At 37.7% G+C, this 24,772-nt stretch overlaps 1 protein-coding gene across 1 annotated transcript in view; it reads right to left on the reverse strand.

The window, feature by feature from the left end:
* LOC140236807 (solute carrier family 4 member 11-like) overlaps nucleotides 1–24,772 on the reverse strand; it is a 98,332-nt gene that overhangs the window by 54,817 nt on the left and 18,743 nt on the right. The window contains exon 2 of the mRNA XM_072316740.1: nucleotides 2,103–2,187. Coding sequence (XP_072172841.1) covers nucleotides 2,103–2,187 — 85 coding nt within the window. The remainder of the gene's footprint in view (nucleotides 1–2,102; nucleotides 2,188–24,772) is intronic.

Consider the following 24,772-nt stretch of genomic DNA (forward strand, 5'->3'; position numbering starts at 1 on the left):
CCCCCAAAAAAATCAGTTTTCTGGGGTTTTTTTTTCCTTCATAAGGAAGCTAATACTAATTTGTCTGATGCAGCAATTTAAGAGCATTGTACTCTATTTCTATCTCCAATAAAAGAAACAAGAAAAGATAAAACAGATGGGAAAGAAGGATGATTTATGAATTAATTGCAACTTGCAACATAATGCCTCAGAGACAGACTAATTTCTTCCAGTATTGGAATACTAAAATGACTGCATTTGCTGCTACGCTGTAGAAGAGAATGCTGCATCCCATTCATCAATAATAGTAAACCCTCTTCCGCTTGACATTCTAGTGATCAAATTAAGATCATCAAATACCCAAAATAGGTCAAAATAATCCTCAGGAAATGCACTCAAGTGAGCAAAAAACAAAAAACAAAAACAAAATCAAGAATAAAAACAAATGAGAATGCCACTGAATATTGATCCAGAAAAAAAAAAGGAAGAGGATCACATAGTATTGACTAATATGGATAAATCCGTCATTTTTATGAAAGCCTGGGTGTGGTGAGCAGCGCATCAATGCTGCGACCCCATAACCTTTACCGAACATTATCTTCCTCGAAAGAGCCTTTTAAATACGGAAAAGCACTGAATCACTGTCTACTACCGATATATATTAAAGTCTTGAATGGGCTGCATATGGGTCCTCTAGACACATTTTGTGTGTGTGTGTGTGTGTGCATGTTTTTGCTTTGTTTTGTTTTTAATGGAGGACGCTGTGGTTCTTAAGTGATCTCCACATAAACATTTACATGGACGTCGGTACAGGTTTGCGTCATTCATTGGCTGTGCCGAACAACATGTGGCAATTAATTGCAATCAGCAAGGGCCTGGTGGCGATGCAGCGGCGTCAGCAAAGTGAGGTATGCCAAGAATGCAGAGAGGGGGAAATTGGCGGCACGATTTAATTCAATTTGGACAATGAATGCAAATGCTTACTGCAATCAAACACAGAGAAAACAGAATAGAGAGAGTAAACATGTGACACCCATTAATTAGTTTAAATGAGAATCATTTTCATTACACTCTAATTCATTACATTTGTTAATGAGTTCAATTAATCCATGAATGCATTTTTATTTCACCTTAATTGACAAATTAGCTTTTAAGAATTAAGCCTTGGACTACTATTAAAACTACAGAAAAAAGTATCCACTAAGGATAATAAAGTAAAACCTCCCCAAGAATATTAGCTATGGTAGAGTAATTAGTGTTATACTTGAAAACTACAAACCCATCTTTACGAAGCCCCACCCCTTTTCTGTAACATCTTGTCAGGAGACATTTAAGTATTAAAAAAAAAGAAGCTAGGGTTATACATATAAGCATGTAAGTTAGGGTTACATTTAGAGAACAATGTGTAATTACATTCTTTGAGGTTTTGGTGTTTTCTGAGCTCTCTTTAGGCTGCTTAATGCATCTTACAGTTGCCTTTACAGGGATGGTACAGTATTGGTGGAGATGAAAACTGGGCTTTAACTTTTTCGCGAGATACCACGAAACCACTTATGAAATAGTACAGAGCATACCATTTTAAGAGGAATTCAAAGTTTATTTGATGAAAATCGGGTTTGGAATAGCTGAAACATTAAAAAACAAAGTAAAACAAAATGATCGTAATAGAATGTGGGTCCCACACTTTATTAGGATCACTCTGTTTTGGATATCTCAGCCATTTCAAAATCAATTTTCATCAAATAAACATTGATATCCTCATGGAATTACATGTTCTTTCATATTTCGTAAGAGGTTTCTCACTATCTCATCAAAAAAACATAAAAACCTGAAGTTAAGTCTCAACCAAAATTATATGATACCTTTACTATAGTGTCGCAATCAATTTCATGTTAGCCCTCATCGAGACTTATTTACCCATTGGCACATCAGCTGCCCTTGCCTCCCTCACCTCCTCCCTCCCCCCCCCCAAAAAAAAAAACCAAACAAACAAACAAACAAACAAACAAACAAACAAACAAACAAACAAACAAACAAACCCAACATTTCAACAGAAATGTGTTATGATATTGACAACCCCTCTACTGCCCATGGAAGTAGGATGACACTGTGGGCATACTTACAGGGCACATATCCAGGACTGGTCGTAGTCAAACCCTCCACCCTCACTAGTGCTGGTGCCCTGCACGGTCTTGGAAAGCACGTGAACTGTGGAGAGAAAAGATATAATGATAATTGTGACAATGAAAATAATGATAGAAAGATTCTGATTAAAACATCCGTCATTGCTGTTGCCATATTTGTATGAGGACCAACAGCAAACTATACCAGTGATGAAAATTATACCACCATTATAATCACCATTAGAAAGTTATAAAATTATTGCATTTCTGAAAATCTTGTGAAACTAAACACACTAGTATCACTGTCACTGAGTGAGTTCAATGTTGAAATGATATTTGTGCAACGTTTTCTACCTCTGAAAATAATTTCTTACTGTACATAACACATTTCAAGGTAATCATTATGCTGTTTATAAAGACCATTTGATTTTCAAACCAATCACTGATACTTGTAAGAAGTCCCCTGCTCATCTCATCCAAATAAAGTGGCCTTTAGCACGCAAAGCTCAAAAAAAGGACAAAGTAATGATCTGGCAACACTTGACACCAACATCTCATGGCTGCACAGAGTGCAAAGGTATTTGGCAAGCTAAGAATGATGTCCCGTAATGTGATGTAATCAGCTTTAGACTTGGCCTTGAAAACACTACCATCGAACCAGGCATCCATTCACAGTTTTAGCTATACAGCAGACAGGGCAAGACAGGACCAAAAGGAGAGACATTAACATGATTTTAAACCCCCGTCTGTCCGATCGAGAGGCGGAGTACTTGCTCGAACATTACACCCCTGCACCTCAAGGGCACAGAAAGGAGGTTAACAGCCATTTTCCCAACCACATGGAGCACAAGCCAGCCGAGCATGGCAGCTTGGCCAGGATTCACTCCCATTATGTACTGAGTTTTAAAGACTGCATGGTGCATCTTCTCACACTGCCCTTCAAGGAAGTCATCAGAGTAAGTGTCATCAAGACGTCTAACCCGAGATCAAGTTTTCGGAGGATTCCCCGGTCATAAAGCGTTCCCCACAAAGAGAAAATACACGACAGCACTTTAATTGATAAACAACCTCTTTCAAGAAAGCCTCACGCTGACAGTGTAACGTGTCAGATTCCAGATGAGGAGGGAGAGAGAAAAAAAAGAGTTTTGTTTTTGTTTATATGAGTCTACCCAACAGAGAGAAATATTCATGTATGCGTGCTCACTGCACAGAAAACGTCACACAGCAGATTCTTCAGCTGGGATGGTCTTTAAAAAGCTACCGGGAGAGATATAGTGTGGGAATGCATCCCTCAGCTCTCTGGGAGCCTCCCTGGCAGTCCCTTACAGAGAGATGGCTCACTGGAACAGAATACTCTGCATTCTCTGTAGTGAAATAAACTGAACAATGGTATTAAAGCAGAGTCCTTTCTAAACCCTGCAAACCTTTGCAGGAACATCAAGATTAATTCTTGAGAGATACCCTTCATCATTTTTGGATTTCTGATAGTTTTTCACTGCTCGAAACAGAAATAATATGTGACATTCAAAAACATTCAGAAGCTTTGCAAAATTAATCAGTTCGTGGGTACTTTGTGCTACAACTGTCTGTCATGTCATGTTCATTATAGAACATTTTGAGTGTGGGTGACACTAGCTTGTGATTCAGAGTACCAGTTTCTCTATCATATCACTGTATATGCCATAAATTTCATGTTTGTTTTCTTTTTTTCTTTTTGTGAATTTCACGAGTCTGGTGCCACTTGCGAATTTTACAACATGCCCAAATATTAACTTTGATCACATCATGAATGTGACTTGCGTAAGTACATTTCTCCAGCCATTACTGTACTGCATGATCACAAATGTCAACCACTGGCAAAATTGTCATGAAGTCCCAATTTACACACACACACACACACACACAAATTATAATAATGATAGGAGGGGGGAGGGGGAGGGGGAGGGAGAGGGGGGAGGGGGACTAGAGTATATTATGAAGTTTTCCAACATTAATGGTCCAAAGGCTTTTTTTATAACGATTATACATTTACCCTATACAAAGTAAAACAAAGTATAGATGTAAGATTAGGTAACATGAGGGACCAAAAAACACACCAAATCTTCTGTTGTTCACATAAGAAACACCAAAGGAAAATATATTACACAAACTGCCATCTAAGGGAGTGCCAAACATAAACAGTAGATTGCCTAGTACATCAGGTGATGATCTAATGATTAATTCTGGATTGATATATGTGTTTTCCTGCAAAACATCATTAACTATTCTCTCACAGTATACACTGATTTCATTTCCTTGTTAAGTCTGATTTCTATAGACATTTTGTCTTCCTCAAATCTCATACTCTGCTTTAATATACATTGTATAGGATGCATATTATAGCCCAACACTGAGGGTACTTATTCACTTATCTGAAACGTAACGCTGCAAATTAGACGGCGCTTTCAAACACAAAATGCGACATCTTCCGTGTCAGCTTAATATGTGATCCTGCACACCCTGAAGGAGAGCGGTCTACACATTGCCCCGCGGTGAAACTCGCCAAGAATAGAAGAAAAGTCGGAGTGAAATATGGTTCCAAAGTTCTAATTGGAGCAGAAAATAGAGAGGGGCCATGGATCCTGCTCGGGCTCACCACAATCAATCATATCGGGAAAATTCTCCCTGACGTCATCTCGGAGTTCGGAGGGGGGAGCGCGGGAGGAGAGATTGATCGCATCTGCCGGGAGAGAGACCGGAGGATGAGGCTTGTCTCGATGCGGCATTTGGGCCTTTCGTCTCCTGGCAATTAAACAATCACCTAGGAAGTTATGTTTCAGAGAGGTATAGCGAGTGGCTCCACTGACAATGCATTGTCATAGGCCTTTTATCTATTTTTTTTTTTGAAGGTGCATTTAGGCATGTCACAGCATACGACAACATCTCAGCAAGGCACACGGATTTTGCCAACCATCAGGTCCTGTCCAAATTGTCAGAAATGCCACCATTCACTTGGAAGTACAGTAATTATCAAAAAGTAACAAACTCAGAGTAGAAATGATGTTGCACTCATCCCCTTTATATCTGCACACGACTACACTCCCACACACATTCATGAAGCGTGCCACCGTGTATACGCTGTATCTCCATGCAGAATGCAACTTGTACAGTGACTAAAATTCATCTCGAATACTTTGTATGAGCATCTCACATCTCTCTCTACATCCTATATTGTAATCTCATTTTGTCTCTTTCCATCACCCTCCTTATCTCTCTCTCTCTCTTTCTATTTCTTCCTTTCTTTCTAATTTTTCTTCTTCTCTATCACCTCCCCCCCCCTCCCCATTTTTCTTTTGTCCAGCTATATTTCCCCTTGTACAGTATAGGGCATGTATTACTTTAGTTGACACCCTCCCCAGCGACAAGCCAAGAAAACTGCTGTGCAGATCAGCTGGGAAAGGAGGCAGCCTGCTGGCATTTTGTGACCAGAGTTTCAAAAGGTCTTTGAATGTCACTCCAACCACTCTGGTGGCGGTACAGACATCAATGGGAATGTTATGGGAAACCGAACTTGTTCGTGCCAACAGTATCGCGCATCCGTGAAAGGTGGGGGCCCAATGCCTTATGAACCCGTTGAGGACGAATCCCGAGTATACTCGGGCAGTTGTCTATGGGAAATGCGTGTTGTAGCAAAATCAAACCCTTCTCAACGGGTTAACCCATTGAAGATGAGTCCCTAGTATACTAGGGCAAGTGTCTACAGGAAATGCGTGTTGTAGCAAAATCAGCCCATCCTCAATGGGTTAAACGTACAGAAGCTCTCCACTAGTGAATTTCATGGCTCCTACGAAGGTCACAGTATCTAAAGTACTGTATAGGCCAAACATATTTCACGAGTATGACATCTTGCAAATTTTGATGTTTGTAGGACAATCTCATGAATGAGTGAATTTGTGATTAAAAGCCATTATGAAGGAGAGAGGAAATAATCTTCAGCTCAATTCCAGAGAAAATTTAGCAATTTCCAAATCTGGAAACAATATACATCATTTGTATTACACAGGAGAGAATATGTTTGTGAGTTGGCACTGCCAGGAATATATAAGTAAATTTGCACAATTCAAAAATAGGAGTGCTGCAAAATATAAACCACATACAAGGGTCTGGATGAGTCTCCTAAACTTTTTCTATGGAATATCTACTCTTCTTTTCTACTCAAAACTTGGGGGTAAAGAGTCCTGTTCCCAGGGGGAATCCTAGCACCTCATCCCCTAGGAGTGTGATGAGAGACAGGGGGAGATAGAGAGAGGGAGAGAGGGGACTTCTCTCTCCTTCTCTCATCTATACCATACGTTACATGGTCCTACCGAAAACACTTTTTCTTCCACTGCACTACATGCATTTATAAAGCTTTAAAGTGATTTAAAGACATGCCATCCATGTACATGTACCCTTTAAAATATGCAAACTGTTTGTTTTGCATTTACAAAAAAAGAAGTTTTTGTTTGGTTTTTTTTTTTTTTTTTTTTTTTTTTTTTTTACAAAGACCACTGTGTGGGCAGTGCTCCATCTCCTTCTAAATGATGCATGTAAAATGAAAACATTACACAAATACAGACAATAAAATAAGTAGCCTCATGCAGCCTACTATAAGATAAAAAATAACAGTCAATTCATTCAGTAGATTTACATGGGCATTCATCCAAGATTTACATGCAAATGAGTGCATCAATAAAACAATTTCCATTAAGAAAAAAAAAATCTTCTCACGTTAAATTGAGTATTGATGGTGAATGTCACAAGGCACCCACGTGGGAAATGCATCATTAATTTGCCAATTGGCTCCATGGGACCAATTTGCTACAGACTCCCTGTAGTTTTTGCAGGGACACTTTCGCTTCCACATGATTTGTATTACAGTGGCAAAGTCTGTTCACTGGTCTCTCTTGGTTTTATGTTATACATTATCACTGTGCACCCACAAATCCCATTCTTCCGGTGCAAACCACAGTCCTGCCTCACTGTATTTGACCATGAGAATCTATGCATACAACTGTTGTTAGATGTGTCAAACAATTTGTACCATTAACTTTAAATTCTCATCTAAGTCAGACTGACAAATGAACACAAACCTCTCTTAAAGACAATCCCATGAGTTGCTGAATTCACACTGTAAAACAAGGAATATTCGCGTGCATTTTAATTTCACAAATTTTGCGAGAGCCAAGATTCATGAAATTTAAATGCATGTGACAGTTCTTGTCTACACTATACGCATTGAAAGTTAGAGGCAACTCACGAAAATTTCATGCCGCAAAACAGGCCATCGACTCCAATTCGCGAAAATTTCAAGCCGCGAAAAATATTGTGTTTTACAGTAATCACAAACCACAGAGAAAGAGTGAATAATATGTAAGGGTTACTCCTTTTTTTGAATTAACAATTTCCAACATTTGCTTTTTTAATATTTCATTGCATTTCTTGTCATTAAAGATGGGCAGCAATATTTTCTGAGTTGTCTTAACTTCACGAAGAGCAGCCAACTTCTAAAATTGGCACACAATAAAATCAAGCTGCAAAATATATGACATGTGATATAAACCATCTCCTGCAAGTTGAAGTTATAGGTCTCTGTCAGCTGTACTAACTATAACAGTATGCAAGAACAATACGGTGCCATCAGAAGCAGATCAAGCCAAGCCAAGCACTGACCATAAATATTTCTACACTTTTTTATGTTTGTTTGTTTGTTTGTTTTTTCAAATAACGTGAAAGAATATACTACATGGCAAGTAGGGTCTTATTCAAAGCAGAAAATAGCTCAAAGACCCAACTAGAAGTTGGTCACAGTAAACAACTGATAAATTATATCATACATGTTAAATGATGCTTCATCTCATATAGGCATATATACCCAGTGCCGTATACATATAGAGAATCTGGCCAACTGATGACAATAGCCGCCATGTCGTTACTGAACAACGACATGAACTGAAGGAAACAAAGTAGAGTGTAGTTAACAATGGGCAGTGCATGCACGCATGCTCTGTTTGGTAATGACATGGTGCCTGTACATCACGGGACCAGCTATTGACCAATCACAGGCTTCAAAGCTCATAAACTGAAAACAGAGTTGGCCAGATTCTCTTTATATATGGCATTGGCCATACCTACAAGTATGTTGGTAGTTTCTGGAACACAAGTTTTTGCCTATTTTTCAATTTTGTTTCAATTTGGTGTTCCACGTCATCAAGTTATAGAGTAAATCGAATCCCAAACTCTACCATTAAAGAAATATGCTTTGTTAGTTTCACTATTCCATTGTTTTCTTTTTAATAACACAAAACTACACTGAAGTTCATATCTTTAAAATCATCGTCTTTAACCAATGATTTTATCACGATCAAAGTTGTTACAAGATCATCATTTATTCTCATCATTGCTATCAGCACTGAATAGAATAATTCAGGTCCAGATGCATTATCACTTTAATTTTTTTTTTCTTTTTTCTGCAAGAGGGAATGGATGAGGAGAATCTCTCAGGACAGAAACAAAGATTGATGAGGTATTTGCATGTTTTCCTTTCAACCTGTCCCTTCTGGCTCCAGTAGAGAACATTAAGGATCTTGTGTCTATACATTCGCAACTAGTCTCCATCCAAGCACCTGTAATATATATATATTTAGGCCATGGTGGAATGAAACACCTCATGAATCTCTCAGCACCTGATATATCACCAACTTGCTACACTAGTACAAAGAGTCACAAGGATTATGTAAACATGGCTATCATAAAACAGCATCATATTCCTTTTTGTGTTTATGTCAAGATATCATATTGTCAGCAGTGCTCCACATGGCTATTAACACTGAGCAAAGTTTATGGCACAGCACATATCTGGTTCACAACCAACATCTCAACAGCAATTTCTCTGAAAGTTCCAATCTAAATTTTGCATCAGAGCAAAATGAGAGTACAGGTACTCATTCACTCTTGTTGGGAGAAAAAAAAAAGTGACAGAATGAGTCAAATTGAGGTGGAGATTTTGTCTTTCCTACAAACACTTGTTGACTTGACTTTACACATGGTTTAAAGATGCCACAAATTTGTGTCACATCTTCATTCACAGTTGGGAACTGCATAAGCAGATTTTTTTTTTTTTTTTTTTTTGGGGGGGGGGGGGGAAGGGCATTTCATAAAGCATTTTGTCAGACATTTTTTCTGACAAACTGTTGTAAGCTATCAAAACAGTTGCATGTTATTGGCTGAGAGCAAAGTTGTCCAATGCATTTGTCGGACAAAATGCTTCATGAAATGTCCCCAGATGTAAAAAGATTTTGTGCACATTTTATATTGATACTCCAAAAGAGAAGTCAAAAAAAATATCTAACAGCACTGTAGTATCCTGAAAGCTAAAATAAAATAACAAACAAACAAACAAAAAATTCTTCTTTCTAAGGAAAACAGTATTTTAACCTTTTACGCATTGGGCAATGCATTATGATACACATATTGAAAACACTATTTTCCATGAAACCTGCAATATTTTGATCCCCTCCCCTCCCCCCTCAAAAAAGTATAAAATTTTGCCCCCCCCCCCCATCAAATAGAATAAAATAAAGTAAAATGAAATGAAATGAAATGAAATGAAATGAAATGAAATGAAATGAAATGAAATGAAATGAAATGAAATGAAATGAAATGAAATGAAATGAAATGAAATGAAATGAAATGAAATGAAATGAAAGGAAATGAAATGAAATGAAATATAATAAAATAGAATAAAATAAAATAAAATAAAATGAATAAAGAAATAAGATAAAGTCAAATAAATAAATAAAAGTCACAGCTGGCATCTCTGGTTAACGATGAGGAGAAAAGGACCAGGAAAAATGGAAGAGGAAGAGGAGGAGGGGAGAGGATGAGAATATCAAACATATGGATGTAGCTGAGGCTTCCTCATCAACAGAAGACAGATGGGTGGAAGAAAGGAGAGAAGGGGAGGATTAAGGGGGATTTGAGCAGACCCTGGGCAGAGGGATGTTTAACCCCTTGTGTGCTTTGGCTACCCATCGGATGAAGAAAACCCCCATAGCATTGTACACACTGTCCAGTGTCTCTGGCAGAGAAGGGGTTAAGGAGAGGGGGAACCAGTGGTAATTGCTGCTGCACAGACTGGAATGCCTGCAGTATTGGGTTACTGGGAGAGACGCCTGCGTCTGCGAAACTGTTCAGACAGTTCGCATGAACGACGACATGTTGGAATTACGCATGGGGCTTGTTTATTGAAATGAAAAATGTGCTCACAGGGCATTTCTGAAATTAATGGCCCACTGCATTGCATCCATTCATATAAACGTTGCAATCAGAGTATGAGTTGTTGATACATGATTCCTCCTGTTGCATGATAAAGAATCTAAATCATGGATGTAAGAACACAATATTGCTGAGACTCTAATAAAATGTCATAATCTATGTATATTCAGTGTAGTTTTGAACCTAATGAAAAGTCTTTTTTTTTTTAACTTTAACAATTTTACAAATTTTGTCAATGTATTAAGTTTGAAAGAATGCAATTTATTATGTCAGTATATTCCTTTCAACATGTTGAACACAGCAATTTTTTCCATAAAACATCTAGGATTTAAAATGAAAAATCACACAATAAAAGAAAAAAAGGCCATTGACACTATCAACTTAATAATTGAAACAGAAGTCAGACTGATGCAATAAAGTATGATTGAATTGCATATACTGATACACATATGGTTGGTGGAAGATACATAAGTCAAATCTCGCAAATTTTGGTATTGCATTGCAGATCCTACTGTACAACAACAAATACCAACCAATAGTTTTTCACCGAACCTGTAATGATTCTCTCCTTTTCACAAATGGGATCGAATTTAAAGAGATTTTATTCTAGACTAACTAAGCACAAATCAAAAACAAATACCTGATCTGTCTTGGTGTAACTCACCCATGAGCACATATTGAAATACTTGTGTAGTATAAACAGTAAACATCTCTACGTGAAGCACGTCATTGTTGTACTTTGCAAAGTTTTCCAAAAATTTAGCTGATGTGTTAAGGCACAATATGGACGCAAGGATGACATCAGTAGACTGTCCTTCAATGAGAGCCCTAGGAGTATATAATTTTTGTCACTATTTTTATTAGCCATCCTAATCCTCTACTAGTTTATTCACTTTTCAACATGTAGATGCTGGTGTGGTAAAATTTAGTGTGACTGCCTCAGGGCACATTCTAACACAGACAAAACCTGCTGTGTACAGCTAGGTGAAAGCTTGAGTACAAAAGGAAAACTGACAAAACAATGATTAAAGCAAAGTAGGTTTGTGTTTACATTAAATGTGAAAAAAAAGAATCATAGAAAACATTTTTAACTAACAAAAACATATCACAGAACCCAGCTTTTGATGATGACATGTAGTTTTTTATTGTCCTCTTCTACCATTAAGCTGAGAAAGATCAACATGAAATATTTCCTTTAAAATTGCTTGTGGATCAATATCAATAGTTTTTTAAAGTTTGTAGTGTTAAGCGAGACTTTCAGAATTTGTCCCTCATTTTAATAAAGCTGGTTTACACAATCCTAAACAAATGAGAGCTGTAAAATCAACCAGCTGGAACTGTTTTCAGACTTTTTTTTCCCCTCAGTCATGAGATGTGATACTCTTCATACACAGAGGTTGTATCAATTTCAGATTGAGTGAATGGCAGCAAGATGGACAGTCTGCTGTCTAAACAGCTTACTTAATTCACGCCTCAACACCAGGTAGATTTACCGCAGAGTTTACGCTGCACGATTAATCGAGCGCATTGGCACGACAAGCCCAGCATTCCTGCCATGGAAGGATTTACGTTTGTGCAGTTGTACATTTGCCCCATGTTTACGCAATAAGTTGAGAAGCTCTAACTTCCAAGAAAAGGAAAAAAGGGGAACCTTCCTCAAATTTCCCCTCCAAACACCCTTCACATGATCCAAAGATCACTCTGGTCTTTATAAACCAATGGATGGGGGGGGGGGGAGGGGGCATGTATCTGCTCATCTCATACAATTGATAAAAGTTAACAAACACACCACTGTTAGTAATTCATAATGCCTGCAGACGAAAAAAAAAAAAAAAATCACACATTGTATACACATACACAATGCACACAAACTCATTCATACACACACATACACACTCAACATACATGTACATATCATGAAGTTTACGTTCTTTGATCAGGAGTACATTGTATACTTGTATATGGACAAGGGATATATATGTTTGTGTACAACAGAAGAAAGGCCACAAAGTCATTCAAAGATGGCTATAATAAGAAAACAGCAACAAAAATGTTCCAATTCATGCATGGTCACCATTCCACATTCCTTGCTGATGGCTATAGTGAGGCAAGCTTTTCATCTGATCTACAAGACTCCAGCATCTCTGGGAAGAGTCACTCCTCAGACCTTGGGCCAAATCCAGGATCAGCTGCCGTGGATGTAGAGAGCTTGGACCGGGATCCAGGGAGGATACTTTGTCAAATAAATAACCTCAGCTACCAGTTGAGAATGCTATCAAACTGGTACAGAGTGGAGATTGAAGGGCTAACACAGAAGGCAGGAAAGCACAGGGAGTACTTTACAGTACATCTATCACACTGTATGATAAGCTCAGGAGGGTATAATACAATCTCCGCCAATGCCCAAATCATTGGCATAAAGTCCTGCAAAGCAGACTTTCAGAGCCTTGATCTCCTCCAACAGGAAGGCCACGCACTGAATTGATTCCATGAGGGAGACACACATTTGTATTTCCTGAGAGTGGCTCATCAAATACAACACACAATTTTAGTATCACTATTTACTGTGGAAGAGACATGTGTATGTTAAAGCAAGAAAAGAAAATGCACTTGTCTACTTGCCTAAACATCCCAAAGTCTACTTCACAGGTGTGAGAAGGAGTAGATGTGAAGGTACAAAGACTGACAGAGTGCATATTGTCAGACTGGAAAGGAATATGTCACCAAGAAATACTGCATAGGTTTGGATAAGCTAATAGTTTCATATGTGCTCAGAATTCAAGGGGACTTCACACATTCTACCATCTGAGATTTCTACATAAAAATGAAGTTTTATGAGTCGCATAAAATGATTCAATTTAAAGAACCATTGAAAGTCAATGACTGAAAAGTATAAACTGCTCCAAGTGTATATTGAATGGTACACTTACTGATTTTGAATAGCATACAAAGCCATACAAAGGCTAAAATGGCAGTACATCTCCAGCAAATGGCACAGACGGTGGATGATGTTTTATATGATTTTTAACCTTGGTATAGAGACAATCTCCAGAAGTGCTAGCACTTTGGGAATCATGTGTGTGTGTGTGTGGACTGGAAGAAATTATGCAGGCTGTAAATGGAGAAAACTGGCTAAGTGTTTCATAACTGGAGGCGATAGAAGAGGAATGTGGTGTGCAGAAACACATGTTCGGCGATATGCTTGGACTGTCAGAGGTAATAATTGTGTTAATGTCCTCAGGCATAGAACCCAACACCATTTCCAGGGTGGATGGAGGCCCCATTGCAAAAGGAGTGGGGCGCAAAAGAAAAAAAGCAACATCAACATGAATGTGTAGGACTGAAAGAGCAGGTGACTCCATCCAGAGAGATAAGATCAAGATGGCACCGGAGATCCCCTGTTTTCCCCCAACGGTAAACATGCCATATTGTATATTGATCAGCGCAGCAAAGGGTTTACAAGATGACACACATTCACCACAGCTATAGTTCATTCTTGCAAGTATTTATCCACAGGTATTCTGCCTGTTGTTCAGAAGGTATCATGTATGGCATTTCAGACCAGAAGTATTTACCACATTGACCGCATGTCAAATAAATTCAAACATATATTTTCATAACAGAAATATCCTTTACATAAATCACCTATATGCTGCAAGAGAATAATGTGACTCACAAAAAAAAACCTGTGTACATACAGTTGAATGATATAAAGATAAGAACATGCATATCAAAAGTATGTCTATGCATGATTTGTCTCAATAGATAGCCCAAGTTCTCCAAATTGCTGGAAAAATACAAGAAAATAAAGACTATGCAGCAGTTTGTCTTTGAAGAACATCAAAGTATATCCACATCAAATTCCAAGCCAAGTGATGATGGATTTTTTTTATTTTTCAGTTTGAAAAGTAAAATTCTATTCCCCCTCAAACAATCTACTTGATTCAATGCTCTCTTAACCCGTTGAGGACGAGTCCCGAGTATACTCGGGCAGGTGTCTATGGGAAATGCGTGTTGTAGCAAAATCAAACCGTCCTCAACGGGTTATTAAAAAGCACTTGAAGTCTTTTCAGTTTATGAATACTATACCACATAGGCGGCACGACTGGCTCCCAGCAAAATAAGCTATATGGGGGGTGTTTGTGTTCAAACCTTGTTGGGATTGAAGTGGGCATATTTCAAAGCTGTCTTTAAAGTTCATAGTCATAGCTTGGCAGCGGATCCTCCCACACACTCTATGGCACTTGTACCTCCACGGCAAACCATAAATCAGGTAGATTCTGTGTGGTAGCAATGTTCTGCCGTAGCTGGCTGTAGCTTACAACAGAGCAACAAGAGTTTAATAGCAAGCATGTCACAGATTAGCCCATAAATGCACCATTTCCTCCTCTCTCTCAGAGTGTATCTTGATTTTGTGAGGAAAGAGCAATCAATTCTCCCTCTCAGATGCAAAGAGAATTGCACGATCATCCACATTTCATACACTGCACAGACATAATATCATTTTGCAGTGGAAGCTCATCAAGCACGAACTAATTCTTACTTGTGAACATGGCAGAATAAGAGCATTGTACATCCACACACCTGCGCCAGTGCAGTGTTGGTGGGAGTCACCTCAGCACAGTATATGATACAAATTCTGCCCAAAATTTTCTAAACAAAGAATATAAGACACGTATTGTATACAGGTACATGTAAAATGATCATCCAAACCAATACAAAAACCCAGCTACAAGATACGCACTGTGTATTCATATGAAGCATCAATCTACAAGTTCTTAAGCACAAATTTGGAGTGAAACACAGTATTTTATGTGTCATGTTTTGATATGGTAACTTTCTTGTTTGAAGGGATTGCAAGATATAATAACAAAACTAACCTTTGTAATCATTTCATTCTTTTTAAGCCATTCCATTCTTGTTTGATTTAGGTGTCCGATATCAGATGTTCTCAGTCTTGGACTGTATGATATTCACTACTCTTAACTGTACAATAGGCCGTTTCATACGTATGACATATTATGACAAAACTGCACTCGATGTCATATGCTTTTGCGCACTGCAACAAATTAATGTGTCTGTTGATTCATCACTTGGAATGCACCTGTACAGGATAGGCAGGGACAGGTCACATTTACAGCAAAGCAGTTATACTGGTTGCATTTCAAAACACAATGTGAAATTTAATCTGTTCAAGCAATGTTGTTTAGTCAGGATGTTTTATCTCTGCAGTGTGTCTGCTGTTTAAGTTTACATTTTGCTTAATTGATGCTTAATTAAAACTGTTGCATTTGTTTTTAGAATTTTGCAATATGACAGGTATCCCAAATGCATATCATACTAACCAAAGAAGGAAACTGGCTCACTGACTTACAAATATTAAAATATCACTTAAAAGTCACAATAGGTTCTGTTAATATGTATACTAAATTTGAAGGGCAGTAGATTTCTGAACACACTGAGGAATATGGACAGGAACCATATTTGGTGTCACTGATCACAGACCCGTAATATAATGGAATTACAGACAAGGTTCAGTAAAATCTGCAGTTTGGACCTTACAAAATGAAAACATGTCATTTGACGGATGCCCGCTGCAATCACATCAGAGACATCTTGTAACAACGCACATCATCTATGCTTATTGATTTCAATTTCGATTGGACACAGATTGCCTATGGGCTTGCAGCTCATTGATTTACATATATTTTGACAGACACTAACCGCACTTTGAATCGCATGCATAAAGACATTCTATTGAGAGTAACAAATGCAGCAGCCGAAGCTCATTGAATGCCCCCATTTTGTCTCGCTCTGTTTGATCTTCTATTTTCAAAAAATCACGCCTGGATATTGGCTTTCTTGCACGAAGTACACGTCCAGCGCTCTACAGACATCATGCCATCAATTTCACAGAGCCTGATCCCCTGTGAAGTTGATTGATGAGCTATATTTTCCAGGAAGGCACCCGCGCGAGGCTGGAGCACTCTAGCTGTCAGTGTGGACTCTCTGCACTCAACACATCATGCTGCATATTTAAAGGCAGAATCTCCTTATCCCTACCCCTTTTCTTCTTCACTACATTCTATCACACATGTAAACACAAATACAATTGTTTTATAAAGAATTGATTCCAAGTCGCAGCGAGACTTCTCCCCAACTGAGTTGCTTTGCAGAGTAACAGCAGTAGAGGATAGAAACACAAAGAGCACTGCTCAGCTTTTGTAAAAGTTATACTCATTTGTGAATGATCAGCATAGTATTAAACACAGCACCTTGTATGAGCCTTAAAAGAGCCCTTTTGGTCACACATCCACAACAAAACTTCAGTCATATCCAAGCTGTTTCAAAATCAAAAGACTTTCATCTATTCTATCAATTTTCCCTAGATTTCTTGTTTCAATGGATTTCTTGTTTTATTTATTTTGATTGAAGGAATTGCTTTACTACTTCATTTCCAAAAACATATCACCCCTTATCACCCCTGATATACCTTTAATTCCATTATGTGGACAATATCTATTTCAAAAGCACACAAGCAAGTGGTATTTCCTTTTAAAACAAAACAGAGTAAGGAATTCCTCCACAAGAACTACCACTCTTGACAAGTGCCCAATGCATGTAATACTAAAAGAAGCATTGAAATGGTCATAAATTCTGCACAGTTCATTTGTCTAAAAGTTCATTCTCAATTGCTGCTTTGCTGGCACTAAAAATGTTTTTGTTGAAAATACCTTTTCCCCTGAAGTTTAGGTCTCTTTCAAGTGGTGAACAACTCTCTCATTAATATATAAACCCTGAAGGCTGTGCTAAGACAGAAGCACGTTCTGTATGGTTATGACAACCAATGGAGTAAAATAAAAATAAAGCACTGTCATCAATTTACATCAAAAGCCTGACTTCAAGTTCGATGGCCGTGAAGAAGACCCGAAATGCAAGCCTGAATCTCATTTTCATTCAGACTGACTGAAATCAGACAATGTCTAAAAGAGCATATCTATCTCCCGGATTTCAGAATTTGACAGTGAAACAGACTGAAGCAGCAAGAGAAGGATCTTCCAAACTGGGGGAATAATGATTGGCATAAATTTTCATCCACAATTGTCAGACCGAATTCAGATTTCCATGCATGCAACGTGCCAAAAAAAAAAAAAAAAAAAAAGATGAAGGGGGAGAGGCATCTGTACATGACATATTGGCTCCTCTTCTCTGCATGTCTGCATGGCTCTCTATCTCTTTCTCTCCCTCCCTCCGAGAGAGATAGATTTACGATATCTTTACACGGGTGATAAATCTGGGCGGAAAACTCGCCAGTGATGTTAACTCTAGAGTAAACAATAAACATTCCGCAGAGCCAGCATGTTGGAAAAGATTGCAAGATGGAATGCTTTCTCAGCTACACACGGCTTTGTTACAGCCTGATTGTGTCTTAAAGCGCCTTGCTAACATTTGCTGATAAAAGAAAAATCTCAGCTTTAGTGCTTCAAAATAGTTCTAAAATGTGAGTTAGGCAAAAAAAAAAATAATAACCAACATGAAAATGCTACTTAGTTTAATCAATGTTAAACATTGTTAAATATAAAAAATGTGAACAAAGGTTTTATCAACCCGTTGAGGACGGTTTGATTTTGCTACAACACGCATTTCCCATCTATAGACGCCTGCCGGAGTATACTCACGACTCATCCTCAACAGGTTAAAAACCCATTTCTAGAATAAGCTGTCACCATGATGATTAATTGAGAAAATTAGTGGTGTCTCTCCATATTTTGGCGGCTATATTGCAACATTTTTGTACATTAGGGTGTTTGTAGGCACAACTGAACTATAGAGATACATCAAATGCGATAATTTGAACAATATTTTTATTTTTTTTAGTCACTGTTCGATGTTAAATAGTGGCTTTAAAGGTCCACTCTTCACTCACTATGGCTGAGAAATTGATGATTCCATTTTTCCTATTGCCAACACCACAGTGTCAAATAATGTATTAGAGGAAAACAATACATGCAACGATCAGTTTTTCTACTGAGAAGAAGCTCTAAAAAAGAAACATTCTTTCAAAGCTAAAGTACTGGTGGGATAGAAAGGGAACACTTTTGCAGCTATACAGCCATGTTGCAGCCCGACTGTGTCTTTACCCTTTATACCCGGGCACTTAGCTTTCACAGCTTGCCAGTTTTGTTTTGCTGTGTTTTGTTTTTGTTTTGTTGTGTTTTGTTTTGTTTTTTGTTTTGTTTTTAAATCAGCATCCAGTAATCAATCCAAACTTGGCCTAGTTGTAGGCTTATAGCAACTTGGGTATAGCAATGTACCTTACAAGTCCAGCAGAAAGGCCCCGGTGACACAATACAGATTGATTGGGGGGGGGGGGGAGGGTAATTGCTGCTCATGGACAGTATAGGTTTCCAGACATCTGTGAAAAATAGTGAACAAAGCACTCCAGTGTGCATGCAAGTTGGCCAACAAAGCATAGTAAGGGTTAAAGTATATGACAAAGTACATAAAAGCATCATAGCCTTAGCTTTGTCATACAATTTACATCAAAGCAAAGCTTGCAATCTTTTTTTTTTTTTTAACTTTGCTGTTCTGAATTACTTGCATGAATGCTCTATAAAAAGTTATGGCTTTGAAAAACACAATTCTTTTCTACAAGCTCACATGCATTGCAGTTTCAGGATAATGTGGCACACATGGGTTAACACCATGGCACACAAAGAGTTATAGAAAACCAAATAGGGTTTGACAGATTACAGACAATGACAAACAATGTTTGTTGATTTTTTTTTTTAAATTTGGGATCATCCCCAAAACTACCCTCATTTCCTACAATGTGCAGTTGGTCTGACCTACATCTCATATTTCCTCAAAATAAAACTAAATATTAACATTTGACAGAGTTCCCATAACTTGTCCAACATTCAAAAGCCTGCTTAATCTTTCTACCAGAGCAATCTTCACAACACTATTTCTTGAAATGATTACTAACAATAACAACAAATAATGATAACAAAAAAAAATACACAGCAATAATGGTGACGACAAAAACAGCGGTGAGATGTATGAAAATGCCCTTAAATTGTTTCACTATGGGTAGTATTCTTCTTTAATAAAGTAAACACATTTAAGTGAAGTTCCTGCAACATATATGTCCTGCAGGCGCTGCAAAACTTTCCAGTTTTGTTTGCGAGACCTCGCAAGGATCCTGTAGCACACAGTCATTGATGAAAATCAGCCAAGGCTGGTTTGGAATGAATACTATCGCACGTCAGAATACAGTATATATACTATAATGGTACATAATAGAAGCTTGGACAGACTTAAAAACATGTTTTTATGACAAGACGTCTGGCGATGATGTTTATCCGGAGTTGCCTTGGAAGACTTTCCCTGATATAGAGAAAGCCAATTCATCCACGGAAACATAGCTTTTGTCTGTTAAACTACACATCCACACAAAGCTTCTCCCGTCAACACTGGCGGGTTTCTCAGAGCACGGCACGCACGAAGGTGTCGTCACACAATGCTGGTAATTTGACTATCTATCATGGCTCCCAAAATAAACGCCAATATTTTCTGCAGCCGGGCATGTACGTATACCGACGTACTGCATGTGGCAGTTTTGGTCTGCCATGAGACAGTGAACGCTTTTACAGAATGTTTACGTGCCTTGTACTTAATACTGAACACCCTAAAATTCAACTGAATATGATGGAAGTATCATGCAAGTGTATACACCACTGCTGATTAACTTGCCTCACACCACAGACATTATTGAATATTTTATAAACTGTTATTATGACTACTCAAAATTGAGTTGATCACAGCATATGGCAAAATGGTATGGCTATTAAATCTGGGAAGTTTTACTGTTGCCCGGGGCATTGATAACAGATGCAGTAATAACTATTATGGAGCAACAGCAATGACTTTCTTCTTGACGAAAGAAGCATACAGAATTGATCTGAACAATCTTTTTTTCGAGTCATTAGTGCATATTTTATTTGATTTATCCTGTCCTGCTGTGTACATGCCTACAGAGCTCATTTACTTTAAGATATATGCAAACAAGCTGTCCTTTGCCATGCCACAAGAAAATGAAATGACCATGTTCTTCATCTCCACTGTGAGCATACAATGACATGAAATAATATGGTGGGGGTTCGATAAGTGCCATAAAAATACAATGCCACTTCAGTAAAACAGAGGGGGATTTTAGTGATGCAAAATTATACACTGATAACTAATATCCAATGCATATTTCTAATTTCATGATTTTTCCCTCCCTTTCAATCCATCTTGAAAGCATGATAAGACACAGACTAAATGTATGTTTTGTTTTACTTTTTCATGTTTGAATTGCCAAGAACATTACTTAGTGCTTGGAGTTCAGGGAAGGTCATGTGTTGATGATTTTAAATCCTCTATTCACATGTAGAAACTATCAAACTCACAGTAGGCTAGCTATCCCATGACAAACTGTTCTTCATCTGTACTACGAGGATGAGGAATTTCTCACCTGAATGTTGTTGATATTAATAAAAGAGAGGCACTGCTGAGAAATCACACCACTAGAAGTCCCCGTTTAGGTGACTTGTTTGTCTGTTTGTTGTTTGTGTATGTGTGTGTGTGTGTGTGTGTGTGTGTGTGTGTGTGTGCATTTTAAGTGATCTATGCCTTTTAACCAATGAGATGCTGGGGAAATTTCAGTAGAAATAATCATATTGCCGTTATCATCATTGACACCTTTAAATTCAAATGTATAATGTAGAAAGATTACAGGGAACTGATTATACTCATTTAAACTCTGTACAAAATCAGAAGGATGTTTACAAAAAAAAAAAAGCTAACTTAAAAGAGAAACAGAAACTCTCATCTTCTAAACTGTGTCACCAAATTAAGAATCAGTTGCCACTTGGTAATTACATGGCATTTTACAGTTCTGCAACTTGAACAAACAATATACATTCAACAGAGAACTGAAATAAAAAAGATTATTGCTTACTCTGCCATACCACACACTATCTATGAATAGTAAAAATAGCACTGATACAACACTGAACCATAAAAAATTGTGGTTTCTGGGGTTTGATGGGTTAAAGAGCAACCTTATCAGTCTAGGCGACAGCACAGAAGTTCCTCTGCACATCGCATTTCACTAACCAGTCAACAAATCAGGGCAAAAAGACAAGCCTTGGTGTACGGTTCCGGGATAGAGATCCGCACAAGATATGAAGCTGTTGAGAAGAAAAAAAAATCTCTTATGCAGTGTAAGTACACCAAGTTGACCGGTACGCAAATACACACAGAGGCATGAGGACAGGCACGGGTTGCAGGCTTAAAGGTAGGAATCAAGAAGATTTTTAGGGTGAGCGCACACTTAATAATGATTAAAAATAGAATCCCTCACATATAACACTTAAACCAATAAGTAAGTGAATACAGAAGAATAAGGGCAACTGAAAATTAAGGTTTTAATTAATTAAAGCTTTGTTTTGACATTTTACATCAAACGTGAAGTTGCATTAAGTACAGTTGAACCTCTCTTATCCGGCCTCCCTTTATCCGGATCTCTCTATTATACGGACGCAATCTCGCCGTGATTTTTTTTAAATAATTACGGGAGGGAAGGGGGATTCCCAACTCAATGTAACAATGGCGACCTACAGTCGACTTTGCAGAGTACGGTTTATTTTCAAGATCTACTTGATACATTTCTAATAATTATTTAGGTAAATCATTCCAAGAATATATAAAAGAAAATGATTTCATTCTTGCAAACACGAACCTCTATTTTGGGGTCTGTTACTGAGTGTAACAATGAAAAGGTTGCAGTATACACATTACTACATGTGGGACTACAATGGGCTACATCAGTACATGTGTACGTATATGTACATGTATAAAGCACTGAGTCTCCGTATCCGGCCAAATCCCTTATCCGGATGAGCCCCAATCCCGACTTGTCCGGATACGAGAGGTTCAACTGTAATAAAATCCATTTTGAAATCAGTCAGATTTGTATGCAGTTTGGACCCCAAGTAGGGACCTACAAAGAATTTGACTTCGTAAAGAATGTGTAATTTACCAGGGATATCTGCAGAAGATGTGAAACTAGTGAGGAAATCAGATGGCCAATGGTATGACTGATGGTGACCTCAATAACAATCTTACATGTGCATTCAAAGCATGAACATCTCCTCCTTTATTACACAAAGATTTGATAGCATGGTAAAATGGTGACTGCAGCAAAACATCACAACGCACTATAACATGTAATGCAACTCTGTCGCTATCTTCTGAAGACAGACATCACATGACTTGTGCTCTACTGCTGCACAAAGGAATATTAGAAAATGACATTCACGACTATCCAATTCCTATCAAATTCTAGTTGGAAGATACTATGGTTTGGTCGATGTACACATTTTAGTATACACTATTAAAGGGGCCCTGAAATCCAAATGCATGTTGATCTGTGTTGATTTATAATACCTTCAACATCACTTTTGCGGTGAAACGAATATCTAGAAACATTCCATATATTTTTAATGATTTTTTCTTCTGTTTTTCTTCAGATTACTTGGGAACGCCCACAAAAAATCCTTCCAAACCAATCAATATTCATATTCTTGAGATGACATCATCTGTCAATCATTGCTAAAGTGCTGAAATGTTCAACAAAAGACATTGGAATGCACCTTCCCCTCGACTCAGCATAACTTGCAAGTTCCCTCGCCATGTCTTTTGTTAGTCACATTGATATGACAGAAACATGCAAGTTATGCTGAGTCAAGGTGGAAGGTGCATTCCAATGTCTTTTGTTGAACATTTCAGCACTTTAGCAATGATTGACATATGATGTCATCTCAAGAATATGAATATTGATTGGTTTGGAAGGATTTTTTGTGGGCGTTCCCAAGTAATCTGAAGAAAAACAGAAGAAAAAATCATTAAAAATATATGGAATGTTTCTAGATATTCGTTTCACCGCAAAAGTGATGTTGAGGGTATTATAAATCAACACAGATCAACATGCATTTGGATTTCAGGGCCCCTTTAAAGTGTACGTTGTTTAATTTGTTTTGTTTTGAGAATGAATCTGTACAAGTTCTTTACCTTCAATAAAGACGACAGGAATTTCAATGAATCTTTCAATAAAGGTGTTTACAATTAGTCCAGGTCTATGGAGGAAAACAAATCTACATTAAAATCACAGAGGAAAGGCTATACATGTACATAGGCCATCAGCACCTCACAACATGAACATTTTTTTTCTCCAATTCAAACAAATTTGAGCAAAAAACAAAACAAAACAGTGATTATAACGTCAAGTTTCAGTTAAGGAGTAAGCAAAAAGGAACACAGAAATGTTACACAATTTAATGTTTCTATTTTAACCATTACCATTAAAGTGACACTTTTTTCTTCAGAATGGTTGTTGTTCATGTCTGCTTTTTATGTAGTCTGATTTGCTTGCCGTCTCCTTGAAACACTTAATGTCCCTCAAAAAATATTTAAATAAAAATAAAAATACACCTGCAATTCAGTTACACATGGAAAGGAGTTTGCTTTTAAGGAAAATGGAGAATGAAGTAAATTTGAAGGAAAAAATAATGATAACAATATAAGGAAATTTATATTGCAAAGCTACTATAATAATTTACTCTATTGCACATTCCAAAGTAATAATCACAACATACATAATTCAAACATAGAATGCATTATTCAAAAGATGACTTTTTAACCTGACCTTAAACTCATTAATTGTAAGAATGGACTTTCAGTTACAATCTAACGAGGCCATGGTTGAGGTGCCTCTCTCCCCAAGTAGAGAAGTACTACATGTGCACAACATAATTCTAACAGTGGTGATTTTGATGACATGATTGTCAAGGATAGGTCAAAGCCTGGGGAGGGTGGGCGGCGGCAATTCCTGCATCAGATGATGAAGTACTCTTTATTTCTACTTGCAGGAGAAATAAAAAAAAAAAATAAAAGAGCTTCCAGGTGCTGGAGAGGAAACTACACGTAAAATGTGACCCTGTTCCATCAAATGCCATTTGTGGAACATCCTTGCAGAGTGCATATGATTATAGTCACAATGGTAACACCTGTACCGCAATCTGTTTCACTCTTGCTCTACTGAGGTCACAGCATTTTTGAAGGCAAAAGCAGTCTCCATTATCAAGTGTGTTAAAGCAAGGATAAGGAGAAGAGGAAGGTGTATATTAACCCGATGAGGACGGACTGATTTTGCTACAACATGCATTTCCCATAGACAAATGCCCGAGTATACTCAGGACTATGGGTTAAAATACTTGAATTTCATAATCCATGCACCCTCATTCCATTCAATGCGACAGTCGATTTAG

This window comes from Diadema setosum, chromosome 13, assembly GCF_964275005.1.
Source record: "Diadema setosum chromosome 13, eeDiaSeto1, whole genome shotgun sequence".
NCBI classification, from domain to species: Eukaryota; Metazoa; Echinodermata; class Echinoidea; order Diadematoida; family Diadematidae; genus Diadema; species Diadema setosum.